Genomic DNA, 26,681 nt, shown 5'->3' with positions numbered 1-26,681 from the left:
TCTCTAAAAAACAAAACTACACTTCCCAGAAGTCCCCGCTCCATCCCGGTATCATGTGCCCAGCAGTTAGCCAATGAGCTCTAGGTATACAGGAAGCGTCAATAATAATAACAGCAGCTCGTTCCTGTATTGTGTAAGTAGTGAATCCGGAGTGGACAGTCTATGGTGCTGACATGTGATCGGGCTCCTGGCTGTGTCAGTGCAGGTAGTGTAGCTATGCACATAGCAGGCTGTAGTAATAGTCATTCCATGGTGCCATGTACATTACAGCTGATTGTCAGGAATAACAGTGCTTGATCTCTGGATGACTTCACATGTTGCTAGTAGTTACTTTAAGTTACCATACAGTTGACTACCGATATATTTTCAATGTATAAGTAAGCGTCTCCTGTACTGTGACTACTCATCTTGCTTCACATTCAGTAAAATGCTTTATTAATTTCCATTTTCTTTCTTCTTAGATAAATCTGTAAGTAGATCACATTGATTTTCAGCATGGGAGTTCAAGGACTGTGGAAACTGCTAGAATGTTCTGGAAGACCTATAAACCCAGAGACGCTGGAAGGAAAAATCCTTGCTGTTGGTATCCTCACCATGTAGTGTCTACCACCTCCACCATACTGGCAGCATGTTGTAGAGAAATGCACTGTGATTTCTAGCATACTATAGCATTTATATTTTGCTATTTTCAAGTTATTCCCAGTTTCATCCATATACTAATAAGGCTGTTGCAGCGCTAAGATTGCACCTCTGCACCCAAATCACTTCCCTCTCCCGTTGGAACCCCATTTTCCCACAAGACGAATCTCCTGCTTCTCTGACAGAGAGGGAAGTGATTTGGGCATATATACCAGAGCTTAGCAGCTAAGGACACTCCCTGGGTGCACCACCTGCCTCATTATTATATGGATTAACTAGGTATATTTTGTATATGTATACATAATGTATAGAAATAATAAATGTATGTTGTAAAATCACACTGCATTTCCCTACAACATGCTGCAAGCAGATTATTAGACTTTGGAACATGATTGCCTCACCAATATTTTCTGTGTTTTACTAACTAGTGGAAATTACTGGTTTGCAAGTGTTTCACTCATTTTAATTTATTTTTGAATATTCATTTTGCAGTTATATTGCATGTTGTGGATGAAATCCATCTGATTGTAGGAAGAGCAGATGTTCAGATCCAGCAATATATGGAAAGGCAATTACTTTACTCATAATAATAATGACTATTTTTAGTCCCCATAAGAAATACTGTTATCTGTGGAAGTATTATGCTTTGTAGTCAGCTCCTGAATAATTTTATGACTTTTGTAAGTGACCATTCTTAGTCTCACTGCTCCTTTAGATATAAAAATTACACTTCAAATAATATATCTGTATTCTGTCAAGTCAAGTACACCACTGTTCCTTCCACTCTCTGCCTTATATAGGGGATGGGAAGCTTTCTATTTTTACCATCATAAATGGATTGCCCTCAATCATACAGCAGCATACAGTGTATATGACCTCCCAGTGGCTATTAAAGGGGTTGTCTGACATTATTATAAATTGTGGAAGTGGGCTGGGGATGGCTGTTAAAAAGAAAAAAACTGTACTTACCTCTTCGGGTGCTCCTGGTCTCCCACACTGCTATTTTGGAGACCGGAAAGAGGTAAGTAAAGGTTTATTTTTTTAACCCCCCTTCCCAGCCCACTTCAACAGTTTTTAATAAAGTCGGACACCCCCTTTAATATTTGTGTACTATGTGTTTTAAGAATCTTGCATTGCTTTCCAAAAATGCCATAATGATGGTAGATTTCCAGTTGCCATGACAGTGCTTAATAAGAATTTTTTTCTTCTTTCCTGGGTGATGCTGAATAAAAAATAACAGAAATATAAGGTACACAAAAATGTTGCATTTTCCTTAACCATTTCTTTTAGATATTAGCATTTGGTTAAATCAGGCAATAAAAGGTGCAAGAGATCGGCATGGCAATGCTGTCCAGAATGCTCATCTGCTCACTTTATTCCATCGGCTTTGTAAACTGTTGTTCTTCAGAATACGTCCCATATTTGTGTTTGATGGGGAGGCACCTCTACTGAAGAAACAGACTCTTGTAAGTATCAGTTTCTCCATAGTTGCCACAAGAGAACCAAAACTGTACTCATAAGACTAGTACTGAACAAAAAGTTACTTAATCGTTTGAAATGTAGGCAAAAAGAAGAGAAAAGAAAGATGTAGCAGCCAGTGATGCAAAGAAAACACATGAGAAGTTGTTGAAAACCTTCTTAAAAAGACAAGCTATTAAATCTGCCTTGTCAGGAAACAAGCAGAGGTATGTACAGTAAGAGGACTGCTAGGTCTACATATTGTAATATGGACTAGTAAATACAGTAGTTGCTTCATCTCTTTTATAGCAATGAAGAATTTCCAAGTCTCACACAAGTACGGAGAAAGGAGGAAGAAGATATATATGCCTTACCCCCATTAGAGGAAAATGAGCGAAATAGGTAAATTGAACGAAAACCTGCTTGTATTTCATTTCTGATTCTTCATGATGCAACCCTTTTGTGACCAAGGGTCATTGGTGCCTGATTGTCATGTCAATTTTGGCGGTGCACTGCTCTTATTTAAATGACATTAAAAGACATTTAAATCAAATGTTATAAAAATATGTTTGGTGTCAATCTCTCACCCTTCCTCAGATTCAGCTGCAGAGTGTACAGAGTGTGTGTGTACTTCTGCAATCTGTAAGCTCTGTTTTCCTACAGCTCTTCTTTATTCTGTCTCTTTCTGGCAGCCTGAGGAGGGGCACTTCGAACTGTTATATCTTATGCACTGTGGCAACTAGAGTATCTTACTTTATTATTGCATCAGAATTGTGTTTCCTGGTATCACAGAACCAGAGATTTCCACAGGGGCGTAACTACAGTGGTAGCAGCCATAGCAACCGCTATGGGGCCCACAGTGTAACACTAAAGAGTGGAGGATGTGCATCATTATATCCATATTATGCTGCACTTTGTACATTAATATGTATATAACATATGTGTGATGTATATATTCTGCATCTTTGATGTGTATATGCTGTATGTGTATACGGTGTATGGCGTCTACACATACTGTATGTGTGTATAAATTCTGTGTGTTTGTATATGTCACTGTATGTGTGTGAATATGCTCTATATGAGTGTGTATAAGTGTACAAATGTGTGATTGTAACTTGCATGTGTGGGTATACAAATATGTATAATATTGAAGTGGGAAGGGGCCCTGCCACTCCTAGATATCCACTGTTAAAGTTGCAGTAAGAATTGTGACCTGTATATGAAATATCACATTTATCACTGGATTTCTCTGGTTCTCTGACACCTAGAAGCAAATTCTTTCCTTTAATATGAAAACAGACCTGTGTTTCTAGGTGCCAGTGTGCAGAAGATGTAGTCATGTGAGGTGTGCTCTGTCATGACCTCTATACACGTTCTGTGTGCAGTTGATATTAGAGTATGGCAGTAACGAATAAGTAAAAGGGGGCTTGTGGGCATGGATACACAGTCTAAGGTGCAGAGGATGGGGTACCATGGATCATGGTGATATATGGTGCAAGGAGTCCCTTGTTTCCTGCAATACAGCAATGCTGAATTGAGAATGTGATTAAAGTTTGCCTTTGATCTTTTGCTTTTTTCCCTTCACCCATCATGTCAGATAAATAATATATTTATAATATCAGATAAATTATATTCCAATAAATATTGTGTATTTTGTGATTTTTAGCTCTGAAGAAGAAGAAGAAAGAGAATGGGAAGAACGAATGAGTCACAAACGACAACTTCAGGTACATGTGTTGTAGTATTGTAATCTAAATGTTTGTAAATTAATTTACAAAGAACACAACTAAGCCCCTCTTTATTCTTACTATTTCAAGCCCTATGCTTCTTTTTGTTACATATATGGACATCACTGAGAGAGTATAGTTTTCTTATTTTTAGCACTGATCTTCCCATCTGCAACTAGTATTATTTTGTATTATTTCTAGGATGAAATCATGGCTGATCCTAATTCAGTGGACATAGATTCTGAAGAGTTCCTTAGCCTCCCTCCTGAAGTGAAGCATGAAATACTGACTGACATGAAGGAGTTTGCAAAACGTAGGAGGACCTTATATGAAGTGATGCCAGAGGTATGGATATGGAGTGTATTGTATAGGTCGATATAGTTTACATGTTTTAAAGTCTACCAAAACCCCCAAGTTGGCAGTCATCAAAAATGAAGTCTAGTATAACAGTACTTTAGCACACCTTAAATCTAGAAGTGTAGGGAATAATAACACATTTACCACTAAATGGGAAAAATAACCTTTATGGGCTATAGTATTTTAGTAGATAAGGTATAGCTAATTGTCTTACAACGCCAAGAATAAAGATCCCGTCTCACTGACTTTCATCTTACAAGTGGATTTATTGTTAAGCAACTGTTATCTTGAATAACACTGAGCGTAGGATACGCCTTATACTAGTTATATGTTATGTTAAATTAATACTTGTATGTTAAATACGTTTACTTTACCTGCAAATAGGGTCTCCAAAACTGAGGACACCTCTCATGTTATGTAAAATCACTGTATAACGTTTAAAATCTCAATAAACAAATTGTTGAAAAAAAATGTTAATGCAAGGTTAGATTTAAAAACTAAGAGGCCTAGAAATACTTAACATGCATGTTTGTGGACATTTCATATAATTCAGAGCCTTTGCACATAAATAACAGAGGACCTGTCACCTGTATTTGCGTTATAGAAATTGCCAGCAGATGGCTCTACTTGCATATGTCTTTATAGAGTCCCACCAAAGCAGGCCTACAGTATAAACCAACTAATACTACTGGAAAAAAGTACATAACAGCTATGCCTCCAAGTATAAAAATATTTATTTGTACTTTTGTAACTCTTCAGTACTGAAAACTGTATGACCACTCCCTGTCAAACAATGTATACAGTTTTCAGCTCTCTATTATATAGTCGGAGTGAGCGAAACTAGTTCATGGTACATTATTATAGACCCCAAGATAAAGGCATCTAATGTGACTCTTCCCCTTCCAGCTTCTTAAAGGGCATCTACTATCAGGATGAAGGAACCCCTCAGGCTCATTTGCATACAGTCTTTTACCCTGGTGGTAATTTTTTTTAAATGGTTTAACTGGTGAGAATTCTCACAAAAGAGGGAATACAAGAAAGGATATTTTGTATCCTATCTGAGAGTGATGTTAGTAAATGCTGTTGATGGTGTCCCTTTAAATGAATAGTATTTGGAGGCTGCTATTGCGTTCAACATCTAAGGGGCTGAACAACCATGATCAGTTTCAGTTAATCAGGGCTAATAAGACCTTAAAGAGGACCTGTTACCCATAAAAAGGCACGAGGAGAAGCTTACTAAAGTAAGGAGCTCCTAGCACTAGCCCATTTTTAGCAGTGATAAACTGCTAGCTTTATCGGAACCCTCAGATAAAGCTAGCAGACACTGCCGCAAAGTACAATAGGAATGCCAGTCTGGTGTATTCATGAGGGGGTGGGGCTAGGAGGTGATGACTCCTGCATGAAGCCCGGCAGTCACTGCCGGCCTATGGAGTGGGAGGGGTAGTCCAGGGGAGAAGCATTCCTATTGCACTATGTAGCAGTGTCTGCTAGCTTTATTGGAGGGTTCCGATAAAGCTAGCAAAAAATGGGCTAGCACTAGGAGCTGCTTACTTAAGTAAGCAGCTCCTAGTGCCTTTTTTTATAGATGACAGGTCCTCTTTGAGAATAGAGGCCTTTTTCAGCTTGCGTACAGAGCCACATTTTCCAAATCTGACAGGGATCACTTTATGTGATTGTGTTTGTTACATATTTGACTATTATACAGGCAGTCCCCGGGTTACATACAAGATAGGGTCTGTAGGTTTGTTCTTAAGTTGAATTTTATGTAAGTCGGAACTGTATATTTTATCATTGTAATCCCAGACAGACCTTTTTTTGGTCTCTGTGACAATTGGATTTTAAAAATGTTGGGTTGACATTAGAATCAATCTTAACACTAAAGCTTCATTGCAGACACATTTGATAACTGCTACAGCTGTTTAAAGTACAATAAATTACCAATATCCAGAGGTCTGTTTGTAACTAGGGGTCTTATGTAAGTCGAGTGTTCTTAAGTAGGGGACCGCCTTTAGTTGTAAATTTTGATCGGTATACAATGTGTTTATGAAAAAATGTGAAATTTATCAAAAAATTTGGAAACATTTGCATTTTTTTATATTTGAAATATTCTGCCTTGCAGACAAATAATCAAGGCATCCAAAATAATTACATTTATCATATGTCCCCCTTTATCTTGGCATAATGTTTTGATCAACCTTTTATTATTTTAGGATGTTAGAAGGTTAAAATTTAATACATAATAAATATATAACAGTAACATTTTAATATAAAGTTTCAAAGAGATTTGAAAAGGCTTATATATCAGAAACCTGCTTAAACCCCTACATTTTGTCAAGCTTCCAACTTAAGTTATGCAAAACAACTGTTAGGTTGTTTTGTTGTCAACCCTATGTAAAAAAAAACATTAGAAGCAAGCAGCAAGTAGCTGCCAGAAGGGGTTAACTGGGAAACCTAAGGGGTTAACAAGTATGCAGGGGAGGGGTGTGTGTGTTTGCTGAGTTTTAACTGTGATGGGCACAAATCACTTCAGACAGCTTATCTCTGATCTGATGGCAGGAATGAGGACCGCATAGCTGCTGATACTTTTTTTTTTTTTTTTTTTTGCTATGACTGGTCAGTCAGATTTGGCTGACCAATCACAGCAATCCCTGTGTAATGACCCTGATGATCAGCCAACTGTGATCGCTTACGCCACTATTCTATCACCTTGTGTTTACACAGGGTGACACCTTTACTTCATGACTATTGTCTAATTACTTCAATGGCTGGCTTATTAAGATGACTTTTCTTTCACTCTATCTTTAAGCAGTTGATTGACAGCTGTATAGTACCGAGGGCGTCAGCTGTGTTTGGAGTGGGTTTCACTTATAAACCAGCTCCATACACTCTTTGAGTAATTGTACTGGTCAATTTATACTAAAATTATATTTTAGAAATGGATTTTTTTTCAATATTCTGTGATTTAAGGAATCTTTGATACAACCTCATAATTTATAGAAGTGACTAGAATTAACCTTTTTTTCAGGACTCAAATGATTTCTCCCAGTATCAGCTAAAAGGACTGCTGAAAAAAAATAACTTGAACAAGTGCCTTTATAATGTGCGGAAAGAGATGAACCAGCAGTACACAGGAGAGGTCCAGGCTCAGTTTGAGACAGAAGGAGGATTTATGAAAGAGGTTGAAACTCGCCGCCTGGTCTCGGAGGACGCTTCTCATTATATTCTCATTAAAGGTATAAGTAGACGGGGCAGCAAATGCTTGATCTGAACAGTGCCAGCTGCACAGCATCATGTGCTAGGTGCCTGCTCAGACCCGACATGGGTTTTCATCCAAATGCTTTAAATATCTTCACATCTATTTACAAATTCATAAGATTTAGAATTGTGCTCACAATATTTCGTTTATTTGAATATTTAAAGGGATTGCCCCAAGTTTAGACACAGGATATGAAACAACAAGGTGCTCGGACCTGCACCGATCATGAGAACAAGACTCCTGCGATCTGGAGAATGGAGATTTTAACTCCATTCTAAGTTTAGGACACCCCTTATATAGGGTTTATCTAAACAGAGACCATCCTTTTCAAGATGTAACGATGCTGAACTTCTTTTTTTTTTTTTGTCTTTCCAGGTATTAAGTCGAAAGCAGAAGATAAGAAAGATGACGTGCCTGAGCAAGTTATACCCTCCAGTTCCAATATTATGCCCAAAACTTACCTCGATATGAAGTTGGCTTCTGCTCATAAACCTAAGGCCACAATGGATAGCATTCCAGAAGAGGCACCACCCTCACCAAGAACACTTTTTGCTATACAGGAAGCAATGATGGATAGCAATTTGGATGAGGAGCCCCAAAATAGTAATGTAACGCAGAGCTGTGAGATTGTGTCTCAGTCTACAGGGGCAATAGACGGCAGTGTCTCTCCCAGAACCTTGCAAGCCATTCGGGAGGCTCTTGATGAGGATGAAATAGGATTGAGCAGGAAGAGACGTGTTGAGGCAAATAATAGAAATGATGAATTAAGGATGGAGCAACCCAAAGCCAAAGTTCTGATTATTAGTAGTTCTGATGAGGAAGATGAAGCCTTGTTTATTGATAGCGAACAAAACATTCTCCTTAATCTATCTAAAATGAGCAATGAGGTAGCGAGTCCTACTAAGTCCACTAGTAATAGTGTGACTCCTAATATAAAGCCAGGGGAGCTACCTAACAAGCTAGTTGGCAGCAAAGCAGACAATAAGGACCTGAACTCGCAGCAAGAAAAGAAGACTTATTTCAAAGATTCACTTGTTGAGGAACCTCCAAAAACTAACTCCAACCAAACTGACCTATCCGCTTCTACATCTGTACTTCAAAACAGAAATGAAGATTCATCTAAAAATGTTATTGCTGAAATTTCCTCTGAACTAGAGAACTCTGAATTCGAGTTAAGAAAAATTGGTGCTGAGCTTACTCCTAGCAAGAAGGAAACTTCCCTTCAGTCTTCATCATCTGAGTCGGCAATTTCTTCATCACCCGTCACAGAGATTAGTCCTGTGTTGGTTATGCCTGAGGCCAAGGGAGCAGCCACCCCACCACTAGCACAGGCCACTAAAGAGGATACAGCTTACAGTCAAGAACCATCTTTGGCGAATGTTTCCGACATAAGATATGAGCCTATGACTCCAGAAAGTATACCAATGTATGATGAAGAGCCTGAGAGTGATTCGGATTCTGATGGTATGTGTTGTGACATTTTGCTTTAAGCTTTTTTTTAACTAGTGTCTTACTTTTTAAGAAACTTTGCATAAAACTAATACATCCGAATATAAAATCTCACTATATATTATAAGAAATATATTATTTCTCTACTTACTTTGGTTCATATTATCATTGCTTCTTCCTGCTCTACTTCTCAATCTACAATCTCTGTGGAACTGAAACCCGCTGAGTTATTGGGTAACAGCTAAACTCTGTGCAGAGAACAAGTGGGATTGGGGGTAAATCAGTCAAATAACCCAGTTCTCCAACCACCAGTACAGCTGTATGAGTGCTTGTTTTCTGCATAACAAATTTTACTACAAACCTACAGGAGGAAACCTACAACCACGGATCTACCTATTAAGGTAAATCTTGTGGTAGGGGCCTCTAATGTATGTAAGGATAGCCCTTTTAAGGGCTAAGCCTTCAGTTCCCTTTATCTTTTTAAATGTTCAATTGTGGTCATATGCCAATTTACCAAAGAGGCTACTGGGGCATGGAGTAGCCAGAGCTCCTACTTAGATACCTTTAGCGTGCAGCTACAAGGAGCTTACTTCCCTCGTGCGCACAGCCAGCGTTCTGCGCAATAGCTCCGGCTTCAGATCCGAGACCACGCAGCCGGTGGCCTGCGTTCTGCACATGTGCAGAACGCCGGCTTTGACACTGAAATCTTTTCCATACTATTGATCACTTTTTATAAAAATGTTTGTGTTGCAAAGTGACGTAAAAGTGGCAGTTCTGACATTTGGGTGCTATTTTCAATTACAGGATTCACTGCCTGAAACAATGGTTTATAGGTTTTGATAGATCTGGACTTTTGGGACATGGAGACCCAACATGCTGAAGATTTTTAAAATGTATGTTTGTTTTTATATCTGTTCTAGGGAAAGAGGTTGATAACACCCACAATTCGGTGTTAGGGATAAAGGGATAACACCCGGAATTGGTGCCAGCAATTTGCAACAAACACCAGTGCTGTATGTAGAGGGCTCGGTGACATCCGTTACTCCCAACTTCTGTTTGTATACAGAGGCCGGCCTTGCACCCCCCTCCCCCCCTGCAGACTGAATCTCCCCGGTAGCAGCGTGCACAATGTCAATGTTATATTACCGGTTTCTGCATACAAACACAGGCCGGCAGTAATGGCCTTGGGAGTGCAGAGTGAGGTACTTTCATACACCCCTCAGCCATAAATAACCTTTTTTCTGATCTTGGATAATCCCTTCAAGTGTAGGTGTAACAGCCTGGTTGAAGGGTGTTGTCCGCATTGCCTTTGGTATAATTTGCTGTGGTACTCATTACTCACTTTGGCCCTCGCCTCCATTCCTGACGATGTTCTTGTTGCCTGATCATTCTCCTTATGTTGACCCATGGCTTTGCTCCTGTCCACAATACTGCTATAAATATTAAGAAAAGGAGGGTGCGCTCATAGAGCACTAATATCTTAGTAGCATTAGGAGATGTATAGGAGCTATGGTTGAAGGCTCACCAGATCAGGTTGTGCTACCTTTAGGCACATCACTTGTTCGGACATTTGGGGAATAAATCATGGGACTTCCCCTGCTTTTTTTCCGGATTACAGTAACCACACTGGTCCTATACTTATAGCAGAAGATCGTTAGAAGAGCAGGAATAGCGGACACAGTCAAGGGGTTGCGGGGTGAATCAATTTTATTATTGTCTCACAGTCAGAACGAGTTTTGTGGTTGAAAACCACTTTCTGAAGTCCAAGAGACTAAGGAAAAAAAAAGTAGAAATGCAAACAGTCACCGTATTTCTTCCTTTCATAAAAGGATTTAAAAAATGTAAAAATACATACAATACTTTTTCCTATTTCGGAAGGATCGTTCTTTATAGTAAAAACACATAGTTAAAAAGGATTATCTTTAAAGGGGTTATCTGTTTCTAAAAATTTTTTTATGGCCGGGCTGGGGAGGGCTATTTAAACATAATAAACATGTACTTGCCTCCTCCGGGGGCGCTGATGTCCCACGCCGCGGCCGGTCTTCTCTGTGCGCCGGTTTCATTACACCGGCGCACAGGGAGCTTCCGGCCGGCCGGATGCTCCCATGCGCACCATCTCCCAGCACTTACAACGCTGAGAGATAGGGACGGATGGGAGGAGCCGTCCACAACGCGGACCAGAAGCTCCCTGTGCGCGGCTTCCGTGCCCCTGTTTGTTTACAGGGGCATGGATCGAAGTGACCGCGGCGCAGGACATCGGCGGCGCCGGAGGAGGTAAGTCCATGTTTATTATGTTTAACTATCCCTCCCCAGCCCGGCCATAAAAAATTTTTTAAACCCGGATAACCCCTTTAAGGGAATATCTAAAATATATGATCTAGTAAGATGGATAAATATGATGAAAAATGCTATAGTAATTGTATGTAGAGTGCAATATGTAGTACAGAAAATTGGATCTGAAAAGTGATCATAATAAGCATACAAACTTACTAACATCAATGGCAAATTAATATCTGCGTGATTAGGTATACAATATTGCATAAGTATACAATACTGTATCATGTTGATGGTATGCTGGATATATTATAAAATGAGAATGATTGTATGTTAAAAATATATAACATTTTAAGTAATATATTATTAGATAACAGTGGTGGGTTCAAGTATTAAATGGCATTGATTAAGAGAGGTATGGTTAAATAGAAAAAAGATGGCAAGTGGTAAACTCAAAGTATAAATGTATATAGATCATGACACTGCTACTATAGCGCTGCTGCCACTGCCAATACTTGATTCTTCAGGAATCTTCCTGCGGCAAAGTCAATACCTCCTCGGGGTTGGTTTTTAGAATCTCCTAGAATCTCTAGGACACAGATCCGCTCCAAATGGCACAACTTCAAAGTATCAGTTACTGATTGGAAACTCCTTTCATCTACTCAGTAAAACTAATTGTAAGCCCCGAATTTGGAAATGTGTGTAAAAATTTTGAAATATTCTTCACATTTACTGCAACATCTTTTTTCATAGGTAGTTTTCTGGAAGTAGAAAGTGATGTAGATGATAGTAATTTACCACTAGCACAAAGAAGTGAATCTTCGAGGGAAGCAGTGAAAAATCAAGCTGGGGATTTTGGTGAGACGGCATCGACCTCTACTACACAGATTGTGAACGCCTACCAAAGAGATGAGCAAGCAGATGTCCAGAGTGCAGTACTACAGCAGGAGGAGGTGTCACAAGATGAGGAGGCTGAGGCCAATGAATGGCAGGACATAAGTGTGGTAATGATAGGAATGGATTTCATTATTCCTTTGATAATTGGCATGGTCCTTGACTGACATATTTCACCAAAATTATGCATACTCTGTGTTGGTACACACCAGTTACACCCCATGCCGCAGATGCTTCTGGTCCCCTGTTTGGCTTTGTTTACATGCCAAGACTTGTCAATCATCTCCGTTATTAGGATGTGCTGCGTTTATTGGCATAGCCACAGAGGCAGGGGATTTTCTGCAGTAGTGGCGTGCCAGCATGTAAACAAAGAGCGGCAGTCAGGAACTTCTTTTTATTTTTTAACTCTTGAAAGAAAGCCTTTTAAACGGAGTCCTAATATTTGAGGCTTTAAATACTATAGTCGCTAACACATGGTTTGTCAAGGCAAATAATGCAATACAACAACAGAATAGTACATCCGATCTGGATAATTTGAGAAATAAATACTTAAATATCTCATTTTATCTAAAGGAGTTGCCACTTTTTAAGTTTTTTTTTATAACATAAGTGTGGGGGGGGAAGGCAATTTAACAATGTAACAATATATTATAGGTTCTGCACATATTTTGAAATGTAAAGTCCCTCGTTCAGAAATATCTTTTACCTCATCAGCTTTCATGTGTGTCCATAAAATGGCCACAGATGCAGTACAAACTTTTGGTCCTAAAAGGTGTATTGGCCATGGACAGTGAGGATTGCATGACCTTCCATCTGCGACCATTTTATGTTTTTTTTATGGGCATAAATGATAGCTGATGAGGTAAAGGACAAGAGGCTTTTTTCTACTGTATAAAATATTGCATGTGCTGCAGTTCTATGGGAGCAACAAAAATAGCCTGTTCTAAAAGCTGGGTGTGCTTCTCTGGGGAAAAGGAATGCTGTACTCCTGAGTCGCATACATGGTGAGGCAGCCCCTGGAAACCCGCCACCCTGACCCTTTTACCTATGGGAATAGTAAGTGAGGGCGCTTCCGGTGCTTGTACACAAAGGATTAATATGGAAGGAAATTAATCTGTAACTTCCATATACACCGGCCCCATGTACACAAATATTGTTTGGGGGATGTGTTCTATCTATTGATCCGACGGCTACCAAATATCCACATGTATTTTTAAGGGCTCATGCACACAGCCATGGTTTCCACAGCCGGCTGCTCAACCCACAAAACTCAGAGCAGGTCTTATTCCCGGCCATGTGCGAACCCTGGGCAGTCTTGTCTCCTGTCGTTAGCATGTGAGTGGACCTTGCACACCAATGACACACGGCCTACAAACAAACCAACGACCTGTTGTTTGCAGCTGATGTGCATGAGATCTCAGGGTGTTGGGCTCATACCAGTGTAGAGAATAATGCTCTTTTTATTTCTTGTCTCAAGGACTACATTCTGCTTTAAAGTGTTTTTTCTTGCAGGAGGAACTTGAAACGTTGGAGAACAATCTGTTTGTTCAGCAAACCTCGCTCCAGGCTCAGAGGCAGCAGCAGGAACGTGTTGCTGCGTCTGTGACAGGACAGATGTACCTAGAAAGCCAGGTTGGTATTTTCAATGATTATCCAATGCACCCTGAATTTTATGGCATTGCTATATAGTTTGCTGGTTTTGCAAAAATTTTTTGTGTAATTTCAATTCTACAGTTCTGCATTGGCCGGTGCTTCATTCTGGTTTGTGCACATTCATATAAGCTTGTACATTCATGTATGCCTGCTCTGACAAAAACGTGACGTTTTGGACCCCTGAAGGGTACGCAAGATTAATTAATCGTGTTTTTGTAGACACTTCCAGAACGCACAGGTTCTGGAAGGCGCAGAAAGTGATTTAGAGTTGTCCACACAACCTCCGGATATGGCAAATCAATAAATCACAACCATGAATGGCTGGGAGACCCCTTTCATTAGCCTCAGTCAAACAGAACATTATCAACCCAATAAGCTGCCACCAGTTCTTCTTTTATGTAAGACCGATCCTTAATGGGGTTATATAGGGCGAAGAACCAACCCGGTACCATGTATTAAACCAAGTGGGGTTTTGTGGATCGAGATTAAAGTACACACTAATATATATAATATTTTTAGAAATACAAAATACACAGGTAGGATTACAATTTTCAGTATGCAGCATGTTAGTTACCTTGTGTGGGTGTAATGGAAACGGATAGTCCACACCTCAATATACTTCTTGCACTTGTGATGCTACGCTTCCTCAGAAAAAATACACTGGGCCTCAGGGGGTAAGGGATATTGATGGCTTGTGAATCCTCCTTATACATATATGTTCATCACAAGCTCCTAGTGTCTCAGTAGTGTAATGTAAAATAGTCTCATAACTATGTCACCTATTCTCTCTTGTATCTCTTCTCTTTCATTTCTGGAAATAACAAAAAAAAAATGTCACTCACTACGGTATAGTTGGTAAGGTAAAAGTATATGATTGGATCCTATACATCAGTGATTTTCAACCTTTTTTGAGCAGCGGCACACTTTTTATACTTAGAAAATCCTGGGACACACCACCAACCAAAATAGCACAAAATGACACTAAAACTGTCATATTATACATATAGTTAATAATATAGATTCTAAATTTATTTTACTCACTCATTGTGAAACCTGGGCCTGTTTCGATAAACACAAAAGGGATATCCTGGCAGGAATGGGGGAAAGACACACACGAAGCTCTTCCTCAACAGTTCTCAGTTTCTCCCTGTTTTTAGTATATGGTGCTGATTATTATGTGGCTCATATACTGCAATATAAAGGGGTACAATGAGAAGTACTATGGCCATGAGCTCGTATACTCAGCATATGATCTGGTACTTGTAGTACTCCATACTCTATAGTATTTCTCATCTTACATTTCTCATTGTTGTATGCAGTATACTGCTGGAGTACTAAAAGTACCAGCTCATATGCTGAGTATTCTGCCAACAGTTCATATACTCAGGCAAAAGCTCATATAGTCAGCATTATTGGCGGGCATTACCTTGGCGGTGGGCAAATGTGAGAATCTCTCCGCTCTCAGGATGATGCGCCGGCCTTGGTGATGTCATTTTGTCGTGCGAGGTTCAAAGCTTGCGCATGTGTTATTGTACACGTCTCCTACATTGTAAGAAGCCGTGACTGCGCATCACTGCTCATTGCCGGGAAACAAAACACAGGGGGCACCATAGTTTGGGGAACTTTCCTCGCGGCACACCCGACCATCTGTCGCGGCACACTGGTTGAAAATCACTGCTATACATCAATAATATAAATAAATGTGTTAAAATAAATGACAAGGGAGTGTGTGAATGTATAATGTATACTATAAAAAAAGCTTAAAAATCATAATATTCAGTTCTTTCTTTCCACTCTATAGGAGCTTTTGCGTCTGTTTGGTATTCCTTACATTGTAGCCCCTATGGAGGCAGAAGCTCAGTGTGCTATTTTAGACCTGACTGACCAGACTTCAGGCACTATCACGGATGATAGTGATATCTGGCTTTTTGGAGCACGGCATGTCTATAAGAATTTCTTTTCTCATAATAAATATGTGGAATATTATCAGTTTTCTGATATTCAGAACCAGTTGGGTAAGTACATTTAGAAATCTGTACTAAAATAATGGCCCAAATTTATGATTAGTGAGTTAGTGAGGCAAACTGCGTTACACACATGCATGTTCATCACATCCCATGGACAGATTTATATCCACTGGAAGTAAACATAGAAGCTGTCTATAGCACGACAGCAAGCGCAGATCTAGAAAACCATGAGCAATTGATACAAAAAGTATATTGGAAAATTGGATAACTTTTTTTTTTACACAAATCATATCAAATATATGCTGAAAGTGGACAACCCCTTCAATTATAGGCACATACATTTTTATGACACCAAAATAATTTTTCGAAGTAATTGCAGATGAGGACACCCTCTTCTTGACTCCTCTTGAACAAAATATGAGTTTTCTGCTCATTTTTATATGACTTTGGAGGTGAATTCTTTTTTTACTGTAAATTGGTAAGATTTTACATAAAAGAGTGAATTCTAGAAAGGACATTTCATACCCTACCTAAAGATTACTGAGGTAACTTTGGTGACAATGTCCCGTTAAATCTAAAGCATCCAGTTAAAGTCCCAAATAAGAAATTGATCACATAATCTATTTACAGTATACAGATCTATACCCGGTATTTATGCTGGAGACATGGTTTTAATTTCTGGTGTCTGGATGCTCTCGTTTTACATGATTGTCACTTTGGCAGTTAACGCTTTTTTTTTTTTTTGGCGTACATTATAAAGGGGCTAAACTAACAGCAGAGGATATCATTTATCCAAAGTTAAATCTTGTTAAGACCAGCAGCTGTTGTGTAGAACAGTACCATGGTTTCTGGTGTAAATCCTGATTGATGGCATTTGGCATTCCCGTGTCCTGTTCATACTTTGTTTTATAATCCTCTTTTACTTCTGTATTTGAGCTATTGTTCTTGGAAAACCATACTTTATGAGACTCTGATACCAGATATTACCACACTAAGCCACTAGCCCCCTCTAGAAGGGTATGAAATTTTTCTAGAAATCCCACTTTTATGTGAACTTACCAATATAAAAATTTTTTCCAAAATCATGTGAAAAAGAGCTGAGAAGAGTCTATTTTCACCACTGCAGATCGCGAGAACAAGGGGTCCGACCAACCCCTCCCCACTCCTCAGACTAATGGAGCAGACGGCCGTGCATGGAGCTAAAGGAAATTGCCGAGTGCAGCGCTCACCAATCTCCATCAACTCCATTGAGATTAATGGAGCAGAACGGTCATGCGCGGCAGTCTGGTCCATTAGTCTGAGGAGCAGCGAGGGGCCAGTCGGACTGCGGGGTTGCAGCACTGAGATCCCCACTGATCAGCGAGTTAGCCTTCTTGTCTTTGTGGGAAAACCTCTTCAAAGTTTGGGTAACTAAATATTTAACTGTGGCATAAAACGCTTTACTTTCTGCTGAACAAATATTTGTATTTGCTGCTGTTCATCTCATAATTTGTTACGCATGATGATTTCCGGCTTTGTGAAATACTCTGGGTTCAGTATAATTCTCAGCCACAGTCATTCTAAATGCTGCACTGGGCGGGGTACACTGCGTATCTCTAGCTGGAGCCTCATCCTTTATTCGCCAATATTCACAAGGTGTCGCTGCTGCGCCGAGGTCCGCCGAAGTTCACCTGCTTTTTTCTGGTGTATGTGAGTGCTTGATCTTGCGACACAAATGGCTTTTTAAATTCCGCGTTTTTTCCGAATCCTTCGGGTTGGCCGGTGGCCACGCCCCCGATTTCTGTCGCGTGAAAGTCGTCGCGATTGCGCCAAAAATCGATCGCGTGCGCCACAATCCTGTGAAATACAGCGCAAAGCGGAAATATTCTGGAAAAACCCGACGGATTCGCGGCTGCGGACCCTTAGTAAATGTGCCCCACTGTGGTTAGCGTCATAGCTTGTGTTTGTTGCATTCCTCATGAATTGTCGGGGTCTTATTGATCCATTTCTCAGCAATCAGAAACCGATCACCTTTCCAGTAGCTCAATTCTGCTTATGTACAATGGGGGCGATTTACCATGACTCAGCCCATTGCGGGCTATTTGTGTTAATGCCTCCACCAGTGCATGATGCACCCAAGAGGCTTTGGCATGATTTCTTCATGGGGTCCTGTCTGGCGTAAAATTCTGCTACAGCAAATGCGCAAAACCACTGTGAGGGTGGCTTACAAACCTTGAAAAAGTGTGCAGGCAGGAGTTTTGACTCTTTCATGGCTTGTGCATTTCGTATTTCTTTCTATCTCCTCTTCCAAATCTTATTTTACTAATGTAGAAATCTAATGGCATTCTGCAGGCTTAGATCGTTCTAAACTTATTAACTTGGCATACTTGACGGGGAGTGATTATACTGAAGGAATACCCACAGTTGGCTACGTTTCTGCCATGGAGATACTGAATGAATTTTGTGGGCATGGTCTGGAACCTCTGATCAAGTTCAAGTAAGTATTTTAGTATCGACCATGTTTGTATGAATATACTTATAATAAGGATTTTGTATGGATCACTTTAACATTGGCCATGTCTATAATTTCATTATGGAAGCACTTGATGAAACAAATTTATTGTTCTACTGTATTTTGGAGATGTCAGTTCTGCATCCAATTAATGGTCTATATAGTCCCAAACAATGGCTGTGTAATAGGAAAGAACATACACCAGAGTTTAAAGAAAGGTGCACATGTAACGTACCTTAATTTCTAACATATTCACATAGCTTGTCATGTGGGGAACAGGGTATGCATATATAATTAGTCTTTGGAGCAAGGAGGCGCTCCGATGTTGTAGGCTGGAGCACATCCAGCTCCTTGGCATATATATACTTTTCATACGGCTGCTCATGTTTCTGAAGTTAAGAGAAACTATTTCTCATAGAAAAGAACTCAATGGCCAAGTAAGTTCAGACAGTCTACCATCATAAATTTTGATGGTAGATGTCCTTTCAAGTATTTTGGAAAATTGTCAAGTTTTTCATTACACAGTCCATATCAATTATTTTCTGAAAATGGACAATCTTTTTAAACGAAATCTACCATTTGTTTTTATGCATTAGGAACCAAACATGCCTTGAGAATGCTGTAGCTACATTGATGCAGAAACATATCTTGTTTAATCCACAAACGGAGTGGTTTTGCTGAAAAAAAAAAAGATAAAATTATGACAATGGGGCCTCATACCCACTGCTTCAGCCTTGTCCTGTCCAGTATAATCTAAGAATATGTCATCACTGTGTTGTCTCTGACAGGCAGAAGTAATCAATCGCTGCACCATCCCCCTTCTGATGTGTACGAGTCACCCAGCTCGGGTTGATTAGTTCTGTCTGGACAGTTCAAGCAGCTCTTTTATGTACGAAAGACAGTCTGCACCCAGCTTTCCCACCTGAGTTTTATAATTGTTTTTTGAGCAAAACTACTCAGTTCAGGGATTAAACAAGATATGTTTCTGCATCGGTGTAGCTGCAGCATTCCTAAGGTATGTTTGATTCACAATGCATATAAATAGTAGATTTCCACCCACTGGATACAGAACTACTTTCATTTTGTTCTAGAATTTGACCGAAAGACCATGTCATCATGTGTCGCCAATGTTAAATTTACCCATGAAATCTGACATAAAAGGGATGTTAAAGCTTTGAAGGGCGCTAGGGATACACTTGATCAGCAATGGCTAGCATACCAATGTAAGCTTGCAGAGGTTGGGAGCCTTAAATTTAAATTATGTAGGTAGTATCCATTTACACTGGAAGTCATCAACACAGATGTCAGCGTTAAAGCATATTCACATATTTAGTCTTAATTCTAAAAGCCGTGCAAATTAATGTTGTTGTTTGTATCTTTGCATACAACACACCAGCATAGTATAGCACACTTTGTTGTTCATTTATGTTTCATTTATGATAAATGAAGCTACAAATTCATCACCATATTTAAGACTACCATAAGATTTACAATGTTTGCCTTGGAGACAGCTATACAGGGTACTTAGGAATACACTTGCGAAGCAGAGACTAATTTGGTGGTTAAGACTTGCAAGGGTTATGAACTTGAAATTGTGTCGGCAGTATCCATTTACAGTGTCAGCCGTTCAGTTTCTGCAAGACCCAGGTTATGTAACGGGACTCCTTACGTCTTCTTCATGGTGCTACCAGGAGGTGACCTGAACTAACTTTGTTTGCAGGGAATGGTGGACAGAAGCTCAAAAGAATAAAAAAAACAGACCTAATCCACATGATACCAAGGTGAAGAAGAAATTACGGAATCTGGAGCTACATCCTGCATTTCCTAACCCAGTAGTAGCCAATGCATATTTAAAGCCTGTGGTAGATGATTCCAAAGGAGCTTTTGCCTGGGGGCGCCCTGACCTAGAGGAAATCCGAGAATATCCTTTATGTATATTTTAGTTAAATATTTTGAATTAGAAGCCTTGGGGAGACTCTCCCAGACTATGTATTCGATCTCATAGGTTCTCTTATCAGATCTTAATCTTGTTCTCTTTAACTTAAAAGACATATACCATCAGATATACTCATGGTAGACGCCTATAACTCACGTGTTTGCCATTTTCTTCGTTTTTAAAACCCTTTTAATTACTGCCCGAAACATCCTTATCCTTTAGTAAGTTAAATTCTGTTGCTAACGAGCCGGAAGCGCTCAGGTGTACATCATCTGAGTTCAGGCTTATGTCCGTGGGCTCATAATTTATTCGCAGCCTAGTAGCCTTCACATTGCTTGCACAACCGGATGGATAGAAGTCTGGCTGTGCAAGGGTGTGTGCGTGAGACTTAGACCCTACCGGGAGATGTCACCTGGCCTGTGACAGATACCGGGGTGGGACCCGGCACAATAGGGAGCGTAAATAAATTATGAGCCATGAGGCGCTCAGGTGACACAAGCCTGGCCGAATCCGGCTCATTAGCATACAGAATATAACTTTGTATTTCCACGGGCAGTAATAAGTGTTTTAGAAACCTAAGAAAACGGCATACACGTGAGTTATAGGCGTCTACCATCAGTATACCTGATGGTAGATGTCCTATAAAAGGATTGTCCGACTTTATTAAAAACTCTGCAATTGGGCAGGGGAGGGCTGTTAAAGACTGAAATAAATATACCCATACTTATACGGCGCTCCTAGTCTCCTTTGTCATGGTCGACCAGAGCAGCGCCCCTGTTTGTTTTCAGAGACATGACACCTCAGCTCCGATACTTTCCGGCAGCTTTGCATGCTCCCCAGTTCCCTTCCCAAGAGCTATAGCAAGCAAGCATGGCCCTTATGGACCATGGCATGGGACACCAGAAAGGCCAGAGAAGAAAAGTACAGGCGGTCCCCTACTTAAGAACACTCGACTTACATACGACCCCTAGTTTCAAACGGACCTCTGGATGTTTCAGTAATTTACTGTACTTTAGCCCTAGGCTACAATAATCAGCTGAAACAGTTATCACAGGAGTCTGTAATGAAGCTTTAGTGTTAATATTGATTCTTATGACAACCCAACATTTTTAAAATCCAATTGTCACAGATACCAAAAAAGTTCTGGCTGGGGTTACAATGCTAAAATATACAGTTCCGACTTACATACAAATTCAACTTAAGAACAAACCTACAGACCCTATCTTGTATGTAACCCCGGGACTGCCTGTGTAGGGTTATTTTTTAACAGCCCCCCCCCCCCAGCCCACCTACTTAATTTTAAAAAAAGCCGGAGTCCTTTTCCCCCAAAAAAAAACCTGACTTTAAAATTTTCCTTAATCGTAGCAGTTAGAGGGCTTGTTTTTTTGTGGTTTGAGTTGTTTTTTATATTTTTGGAGCTTATTACAAAAGGCGGAGAATGCTAATTATTGTTTTTTACCTTTTCTTGGTGCGATACATATCAATACATATCAGGATAACATTTTTTCTCCAGAAGTGTACTGACCAGAAGTATAAATGCTTCACTTTTGCATGATTAAAAACAATTTTCTTCGATATTGCTGGAGGAGCTGTCTTTGGGCTTGTTTTTAAAAGTCTAATTTTTTTTTCTTTAATTTTTACTCCATTTATACTTGGGTAAATCCTGCGCCACCTTATTGACATCCCTTTTGGATTCCAGCTTGATATGCTTGAACCAGCTAAACCTGTTCTTTTCTACAAGAATCCATTATGATAGTATAACACTCAATCAAGTTTTCTAATATAATTTTTTTATCTAATTTTTATCAGTTCATATGCTGAAACCCTTCTTCATTTTATCAAGGACTTGGTTGTAAGCTGTTGTTCACACAGTGTACTGTGTTGTAGGTTTTGATGACATTTAAATATATGAAGATTAGGAACCCATTATTCTTTGCATCTGTCAGTTTCATCTCTCATTGCGTTTTTATTTTATTAATGTGCCATCAGCATTTTTATAGCATTATGGACAAATCTTTCTCTACTCAGATCATTGCAGTAGCGGTTGGTTGGTTGGATAGATTAGATTGCAATATTTATTGTAAACCATTACAGTTTTAATGTCGTTTTCTTAACCCTTTACACATTCTGTGGTAGCCGTTTTGGCTGGTATCGATCCAAGACTGATGACGTCTTACTGCCAGTACTGAAGCAGTTAAATGCACAGCAGGCAAGTGCTTGTTTACTTCTATAAATGTTCCTCAAATGTAGACATATATATTTCACATAATGAATGGGGCTAAATCTGGTACCACAGCTCATTCTTTGAAGCTGAATGAGGCTGGGGTGCAAAATCTTTCAAGCATGGGCATATTTTATTGAAATTACTCCATTTTAGTGGCATAGAAAAAGTATGAATTTTTGAGAAAAAGTTTTTAGTTTTTGAATTTTCCACCACTTTGGGGAAAAGCTACTTGGGTAAAGCTACTACAGACAAATTTATTTTAACTTGCCCTGGTGAAGTAGTCACATTAGCAGTCCATTGACCAACTATTAAAGAACTCTTTTTCCATAGACAAGAATACAGATTTCAGTAAAGCCTAATGAATGTAGTAGATAAACACAATCCGTTGATGAGCTGTATTTCTCTGGCTCCTTTGTTCACAGACCCAGCTCCGCATTGATTCTTTCCTTCGGGTGGAGAAAAATGAGACTCTTGGTGTGAAAAGTCAGAGACTGCGCAGAGCGGTGACTTGTATGAAAAGAAAGGAAAAAGAAGGCGACACTCAAGAAGTAGAAGCAGCTACAGAGCTGATGGAGAAAGAGTTTGCACTAGGGGATAGGAAAAATGCAAAGCCTGGAAAGAGCTTCCAAAGAGGGAAAAAGAAAAATGAGACAAATAATAGTCCTCCCCCTGATAGCATGGAAGGGGGTTTTCTTGGGTCCAGATTAACTGAGAAGGAAACACAAAAACTCAACAGTGGCACAGACCTCCAAAAGCTGTCAGAACCAAGGACCTCTAGCACTGCTGGCTCAGGTATAAAGACAGAAGCGCTGGAAACCAGCAGTTCAAGTGATGATGAAGACCAGGTAGTCCTGGTAGCAGCCAAGCCTGTGTTTCAGGGCAACAGAAGAAAACCAAGAGCTGCGAGGGGTAAAAAGAAAAAATAACAGCATTGACTTTATTTTAACTCTTTTCTATCCACTAAAGTATGTGCAACAATGAATTTTGATGTTTAACTACCATTAATATTAAATCATTTTTCATCAAGCACTTTTTTTTCTTTTTTAAAAGGAATTTATCATAGTATCAGTCCAACCTTTAAGAATTAAACAAATGGTTTTTTCCCCATAACCCGTGATATTTTTTCTCTCCAGAAAGGTATCCAGGCCTCTCTTGAACATGTACATAGAGTCGGCCATAACAACCTCCTGCGGCAGAGTTCCATAGTCTGACTGCTCTTACAGTAAAGAACCTTTGTCTATGTTGCTGGTAGAATCGCCTCTCCTCTAGGCGTAGAGGATGCCCCCTTGTCCTGGTCACAGGCCTAGGTATAAAAATATCTTTGGAGAGATCCTTGTACTGTCCGTTCAGGTATTTGTACATTGTAATGAGGTCTCCCCTCAGCCGTCTTTTTTTCTAAACTGAATTCCCCAAAATTTTGCAATCTGTCATTGTATTCTAATCCCCCCGTTACCCTAATAATCTTGGTTGCTCTCCTCTGCACCGGATCCAGTTCTGATATGTCCTTTTTTTACTCTGGTGCCTGAAACTGTACACAATATTCCATGTGTGGTCTGACCAGGGATTTGTATGTGAGCAAAACTATAATAAATATCTTTATTCATAGGCTGAACAACACGCATTTCGAGCCCGGTCCGGGCTCTTACTCAGTTATATATGTTGCTGTATATAACTGAGGAAGAGCCCTTTCCGGGCTCGAAATGCGTGTTGTTCAGCCTATGAATAAAGATATTTGTTTATGAAAAGGAATTGAGTGATTGGCGCCACAGATAGCCTGGAAGATCGCCATACATTTACTACCCTGTTTTCTGACAAATTCGATTGCCGGAACAAATCCAGGAATCTGCCGAGACCACTACAATACCTAAGCTACTTTACGTGTTGTTCCGTTTGTACAACCAGAAGAGGTGAGCAGATTACCAATCATACTTCTTCACTAAGCCAGAAACTGCTTTCTTTCTTATCTTTCTAAAATTAAATTTACTATACATCAATACCGCCAAGTCTTTTTCAGCTGCAGTTTTGCCAAATAATTGACCGTTTAGAACATAATTATACTTTTTGTTTCCATGGCCCGAGTGCATAACTTTACATTTATCTACTTTAAACCTCATCAACTCCTAAAGTATTGGCCTCAGTATTAATTACTTTGCACAGCTTAGTATCATCACAAAGCCACTACAAGGGCATTAATAAAAAATAATAAAAATAAGTGTCCCCAATACTGCCCCCTGTGGCACTCCACTGGTATCATTTAGCCAATCTGAGAATGTGCCATTAATGACGACCCTCTGTTTTCTATCTCTAAGCCAATTACTTACCATATCACAGATTTCCCCTAGACTCGGTCTCATTTTATGTACCAACCTTTTATGCACCACTGTATAAAATGCCTTAGAAAAGTCCAGATATACAACATCCACAGCCTCCACCAGGTCCAGTCTGGAACTTACTTCATCATAGAATCCAATCAGATTAGTCTGACAAGACCAATCCCTCATAAATCCATGCTGATGCTGAGTTATACCGTTATGTACAGTGAGATACAGGCAGTCCCCGGGTTACATACAAGATGGGGTCTGTAGGTTTGTTCTTAAGTTGAGTTTGTATGTAAGTCGGAACTGTATATATTATCATTGTAATCCCAGCCAGAACTTTTTTGGTCTCTGGGACAATTGGATTTTAAAAATGTTGGGTTGTCATAAGAATCAATATTAACACTAAAGCTTCATTACAGACACTTTTGATAACTGTTTCAGCTGTTTATTGTAGCCTAGGACTAAAGTACAAGAAATTACCAATATCCAAAGGTCCGTTTGTAACTATGGGTCGTATGTAAGTCGAGTGTTCTTAAGTAGGGGACCGCCTGTACTCCAGAATAGCATCTCTAACAAACCCCTCAAATATTTTCCCCACAACAGAAGTTAGACTCACAGGTCTGTAGTTTTCATAATCGCTTTTTGATCCTTTTTTGTATATTGGTACCACTTTTGCTATGCACCAGTCCTGTGGAATATAACCAGTCCTCAGTGAATCTTCAAATATTAAAAATAACGTTCTGTCTATCACAGTACATATTCGATCAGGGCCCTGTGATTTGTCTATCTTAGTGGTTGTGAGATGGCACTGTACCTCCTCCTGGGTTAAACTGTTGACATTCCAAAGAGAATTTACATTATTCCTCATCATGACTTCCACCATATTATTTTCCTGGGTAAAGACAGTCAAGAAGGGAACATTTAGTGGATCGACCCTCTCCTCATCTCCCTCCACCATGACCCCCAGGCTATTTTTCAGAGAGCACACCGTCCATTTTTAGTTTATCATTCATATACCGTACTTGAAAAATAATTAGAGATTATTTTTGCTCTCCCTGGCAATATTTCTCTGTCTCTATTTTTGCTGCCTTTTATATGTTTTTTACAGAATTTATTTTTCCCTGTATAATCCTGGAACGCTGTATCGCTACCTTAACGTTTTAGAACCTTAAACACCTGATCTTTCTGCTTATTGCTTTCAGTATTAGTTAACCACATTGGCCTTTTCTTGTTTCTCTTATGCTTTTTGCCATTTGGTATGTGTTTCTCATAGGCCTTTTTTAGAATATTTGTGCAAGTCACATTTTTTGGGTGCTTTTGTCCTCAAAGATGACATTATTATAATTTTATTATGTTTGTGGGTAAACATATATATATTTTTTTTAAATAGGTTCTTTTTTACCCCCTACCAAAGCCTCATAATACCATGTCCAGACTTTACACATGAGGCAATGTATACTGTAACATACACATTAAAAATATAGTAAAAAATTGCTCAAGCGTCTCAAAAAATGATTTCCTGACTATTGATTTTTTTCTTGTTATGTACCCTTGTACTAAGCTAGCTTCTGTTCATTCTGCCTTGTGCATTATGGTATATTTGACCCTTTGCCTGATTCTCTCTCCTTTTGCCTAATAATTTTGTACTGCATTGTCATCTTGGCACTGACCTGCATTTGGTGACAATCCTGCTCTGTTTGTATTGTCTTGTCCAGGTTTCCAGTTGTTGAGACTACTGCTCTCAATGAGCAATTCAGGCCAGCAGTGTAATATATCCATGCCTCCAGGGAGTGACTTGTTTGTATTTATAACTAAAAGGGAGGCAGCCAAAGTTATTAAATCTTTGGTCCATATTGACTATGCTAAAGACCCCATCATAGCATACAAATAAAATAAATTGTCAGGATTTGGAGGTAGTGGATACTCTATACCACCCCGGACGATGATGTAAGCTGACAGCTGGGACTGGAGTCTAAGTGGAACCCAGTTTTCACCAGAGCCCGCCGCAAAGCAGGTTGGACTTGTTGCGGCATGGTAC

At 39.5% G+C, this 26,681-nt stretch overlaps 1 protein-coding gene across 3 annotated transcripts; it reads left to right on the top strand.

The window, feature by feature from the left end:
* Positions 1-38: 38 nt before the first annotated feature.
* ERCC5 (ERCC excision repair 5, endonuclease) lies at positions 39-23,351 on the top strand. Of its 3 annotated transcripts, none has more exons than XM_072135521.1 (16): positions 39-133; positions 462-583; positions 1,930-2,105; positions 2,203-2,324; positions 2,407-2,499; positions 3,764-3,824; positions 4,026-4,169; positions 7,207-7,414; positions 7,813-8,901; positions 11,914-12,164; positions 13,567-13,686; positions 15,509-15,722; positions 18,006-18,150; positions 19,886-20,088; positions 22,228-22,310; positions 22,748-23,351. In XM_072135521.1, the coding sequence occupies exons 2-16, from the start codon at positions 496-498 to the stop codon at positions 23,249-23,251; spliced, it is 3,501 nt and encodes a 1,166-aa protein (XP_071991622.1). In that variant the 5' UTR covers positions 39-133; positions 462-495; the 3' UTR covers positions 23,252-23,351. The 3 variants fall into 3 exon arrangements, with proteins under 3 accessions (XP_071991622.1, XP_071991621.1, XP_071991623.1); XM_072135520.1 differs by having other exon boundaries at positions 86-205; XM_072135522.1 differs by lacking the exon at positions 39-133 and adding an exon at positions 236-347.
* Positions 23,352-26,681: the final 3,330 nt, after the last annotated feature.

This window comes from Engystomops pustulosus, chromosome 2 (assembly GCF_040894005.1).
Source record: "Engystomops pustulosus chromosome 2, aEngPut4.maternal, whole genome shotgun sequence".
Lineage (NCBI taxonomy): Eukaryota > Metazoa > Chordata > Amphibia > Anura > Leptodactylidae > Engystomops > Engystomops pustulosus.
Note: the sequence above shows the minus strand (reverse complement) of the source record. Positions and strands in the feature narration are given on the sequence as shown.

What these genes read in the sequence shown, in the direction of transcription:
- ERCC5 (XM_072135521.1), top strand. Translation starts at nt 496, where the DNA reads ATGGGAGTTCAAGGACTGTGGAAACTGCTAGAATGTTCTGGAAGACCT. An exon ending in TTGTCAGGAAACAAGCAGAG is followed by an intron (nt 2,325 to 2,406) that starts GTATGTACAGTA and finishes TCTCTTTTATAG; the next exon opens with CAATGAAGAATTTCCAAGTC. An exon ending in TGATATTCAGAACCAGTTGG is followed by an intron (nt 15,723 to 18,005) that starts GTAAGTACATTT and finishes GGCATTCTGCAG; the next exon opens with GCTTAGATCGTTCTAAACTT.